Below are 3536 nucleotides of genomic sequence, written 5' to 3'. Positions count from 1 at the left end.
CTCTTTTCTTAAAAATCTCCTTAAAATGAAGATGACTTTTGGGTAATTTATGGGGTCTTTTTAGTTGAGGCTTTTCTATTAATTACAACCAAGAAGACCCAATGGATTGGTTTGCAAGCCTGAAATGAGAAGCTTTGTGACCATGTGGCCTACTCTTTTAAGCAGATGGAATAACACATTCAGTGCTAATTAAAATCTTCAAAGGGTCTTCAAAGGGTAGCAGTAAATACTACGTATTTCCCTTATTTAAAATACTAACAGATGAAGGGTTCTTTTTTTCTCCTTAATGAATATAGGATTCCCATCTGTTATCTTAACAAAAATGTACCATGTAATGCAGAAGAAAAAATAGAATTGAAAAATGTGTGTTATTCTCTTTATTTCACAGTAAGACATTCTTTTCTAAAACCAGACGATATCTTTTTTTCTCTTGCAATCAAATCTCCCTTCAAAGCCATAGGAAAATATTGGTCCGTCAGTGACCAGGTGACCCCTTCTCTCCCCTATTTCAAAACCAGAGATATACGTCAGAGGTTGCCTCACTTAACATCTATCCCAACCCCTTACTAGTTTGTCTTCCTCTGCTAGAGAGGCTCAATAGCTTGGTCCTACATTTCCTAGATGCTTAGCAATGGGACACAGTCATGTAGCCACATAGATCTCCCCACAGTCCCATGTATGAGAGGCTTGGCTGTGCACGTGAGCAATGTGAGGAGAGAGTGTCTCTTAAACCAGGCAGGTACGAGTGTGTCTGGTTCTTTTGTGGCAGCCATGGGAGAATTTCTGATGCATGGTCCTAGCCTGTTAGGTGGCAAGTAGTGGACAGAGGGGACAGAAGTGACCTTTCAGTCATAAAAATCCTGTGAGGCGATTGGGCATTTTTCATACTTATATACAATCTTGTTTTTCTGGCCCTTCCGGAGGAGTTTGTGAGCTACTTAATATCCTTTAATACTCCCTTTTTGTTCAAACTAGCCAGGGCTGATTCTGTTGCCTGTAAGAGTCCTCATGTTTATAATTAACATACATGGGGTTTTAACCAAGGAGAACATCGATCTGTTGAAACACTTTGGCAAACACCGCTAGTTGCTTAGCCAATTGCCTTTCTCCTTCTTTCTTATTAACAGAATTTTATTTTGTAGGGGGTAACAATGTTCCAGCTAAAAAACGATAATCCCTAGCTTCTCCTGAAATTAAGCATGGCTGTGGACATAATTCTGGCCAAAAGAATGTCACTAAGGATACCTGAGTAAGCTTTGCTCCCGTAATATAAGCACCAGTCCCCTCCTGCTTCTCTTCTGCCTGAAATATAGAAGGAACAGTTGGAGCTCCAGCATCCATCTTGGGAAAGGCCAAGAGAGTGGCAGAGACCCTGCCCTGACGTCTGTGAGCCGCAGTACCCGTGCCAGCAACAAACACCACGTTAACTCCAGACGTCTTGGTTAATGAGTGAAACCCATCACCACTATCATCCCATTGGAATTAGAGTTCCAACATATGATTTTGGGAGGACACAAACATCTGTAGCAGCAGCAGTTTTAATAACATGTGCCAATGGTAATAGGTAGCCCGCACCTGTCCTATATTAGCCTGGGCTAGGTTACAAAGAACTCCTCAGTTCCTTTCCAACAAGTTGACCCTTATTTATTTTTTCCTAAAAAAGGCTCTGATTCTTATGCCCATTTAGGAAGTAAAGAGAGCTTGTCTCTTCCTAGGATCCCACACACAACTCTCAAAGGCAAAAAAAATAGAAGCCACAGGAAACAAATTTCATCTTTCTCTATAAAAGACAATTCTCAAATATTACATACGCTTAATTAAAGGTAACAAGTTATCAGCCACTTAGGTTGTTTAAGCACAAGATAAATGATCTTTGCGAGGGAATGTTCAAAGATTAGTATTCAAATATTAGGCCATGGTCAGAAAAAAATTTGAGTTTCTTCAATTTTACAGTTCTTAGATTCTGAGAATTCTTTCACGCATACTTTGTATGTGACTACCAAGAACTCATTTGTTCCACTCCCCGCCTGCCATCTTTGTGATAAACATCCCAGCCCTCAAATACTGTGTGTGCTATGGGTGCCCTCTTTATTATCAGTCACAAAGAACTGGGAAGGAACTGAAACTATGAGGCCAAAGATTAAACAGATTAGAAGAAAGAGAGTGAATAATGAAAGACTAGTGAGGGCAGAAGGATGGGTATTGCGATAATTAAAGCAGAAGTTAGAAGTGAGTAGATTAAAAAGTTGAATTAGATTCACTTCCTAGAAAAGAAACTGTATCTATAGACTTGAAAGCATGAGGACCACTTGAGCATCCAGTTTAGGCTGCTGGAGTAGAACCTGGAGAATGGTTTCAGCCAGCAGCAGCTGGGAAGAATATGCTAGGCAGAAAGTCTGCTTTCCTCACACCCTCAAACTAAAAATGATTACTCAAGGGCACAGAAGCACAATGGGATAAAAATAGACAACACTTATGTCTAACAGTGCCAAACATGAACCTGTGATATGCTGACCTGTTTGCACTCTGATTCCTTGAGATTTCTCACCTGTACAAAATCACTTTTTTATACTCTAAATAGTTTGGCTGAGCGTGACATTTGTAATGACTCATTACAAAGACAGGGTCCTGAGGGATCGGGGGCAGTGCTGTGTTCCTGTGCCCTCTAGTCAGGCAAGTGAGGTCAGTGACTATCACAGAGAACCTCCTAGGTGAAAGGACCCTTGCTGTCTATCACCTGTTCTTTACTTGATCAATTCTGTGTCTCCAGCAAGTCCCTTTAGCCCGGAGAGCTGCACCATGTTTGCTCAGTCCAAGTATTGTTCAAGGTGAAAGGTGTCTTGGTTTCATCTCATGCCCCTTAGCCCCTGGTTCCGAAGCTCTTGGCATTTGCTGACTAATGCTTCTGGTGGTTGCAAGAGGCAGCATTCCTCAACAATGCAAATGATACTTCCCTACTAACAAAATCGCAAATCCTCCAAATGGGGTCTGCAGCCAGGCTTGCCTTCAACAAAGAAGGTGATGACAAGGAAACAGAAAAACATACCCTGCTCTTACTTAGCTTCCTCTTGGCTGGCTTTGAGCCTTCACAAACTCTTCTTCCTGCCCCCACAAAGTTCCCTATCACGGCTCAAGCTGCTGAGGAAGTAACTGGCAGAGGCTCAGCCTGGAGCACCCCTCAGTCTGCATTCTGTCTCCAAGAGGCATCCTTCCTTCTGTGGCAGATGTTGCAGGGAAATGCTCTCCAAAACATTTGCATAAGGCATTCTCAGATGCAAAATGCCTCTTTGCTTCTTCAGTCCTGTTCTGAAGTCCCAACTCTACAAGCATCTAATGCCAAGCAGCCCCACAACCCAGAGAAAAAGTGTGTGGCCACACATCAAACTGGCTGTCAGAAAGGTCAGATCGCACTTCCCAGGATCTTTAGGAATATTCAGCTGTTTTCTACTGGTGGCTAAATTCTTGTGGAAATTATCCCGGTCTTTACCTTCTAAATAACATGTAGATTTTTTCTTCAGATAAAATTATTATGTTAG

At 41.9% G+C, this 3536-nt stretch overlaps 1 protein-coding gene across 1 annotated transcript in view; it reads right to left on the bottom strand.

Annotated features, from left to right (window-relative positions):
- Positions 1–1341, bottom strand: part of CTTNBP2 (cortactin binding protein 2) — a 229946-nt gene extending 228605 nt beyond the window's left edge. The window contains 1 exon segment of the mRNA XM_025045859.1: positions 1246–1341. Within this exon segment, the coding sequence (XP_024901627.1) occupies positions 1246–1341 (96 nt within the window).
- Positions 1342–3536: the final 2195 nt, after the last annotated feature.

This window comes from Pteropus alecto, unplaced genomic scaffold (assembly GCF_000325575.1).
Source record: "Pteropus alecto unplaced genomic scaffold, ASM32557v1 scaffold22, whole genome shotgun sequence".
NCBI lineage: Eukaryota > Metazoa > Chordata > Mammalia > Chiroptera > Pteropodidae > Pteropus > Pteropus alecto.
This window is presented reverse-complemented; position numbering and strand designations above follow the sequence as displayed.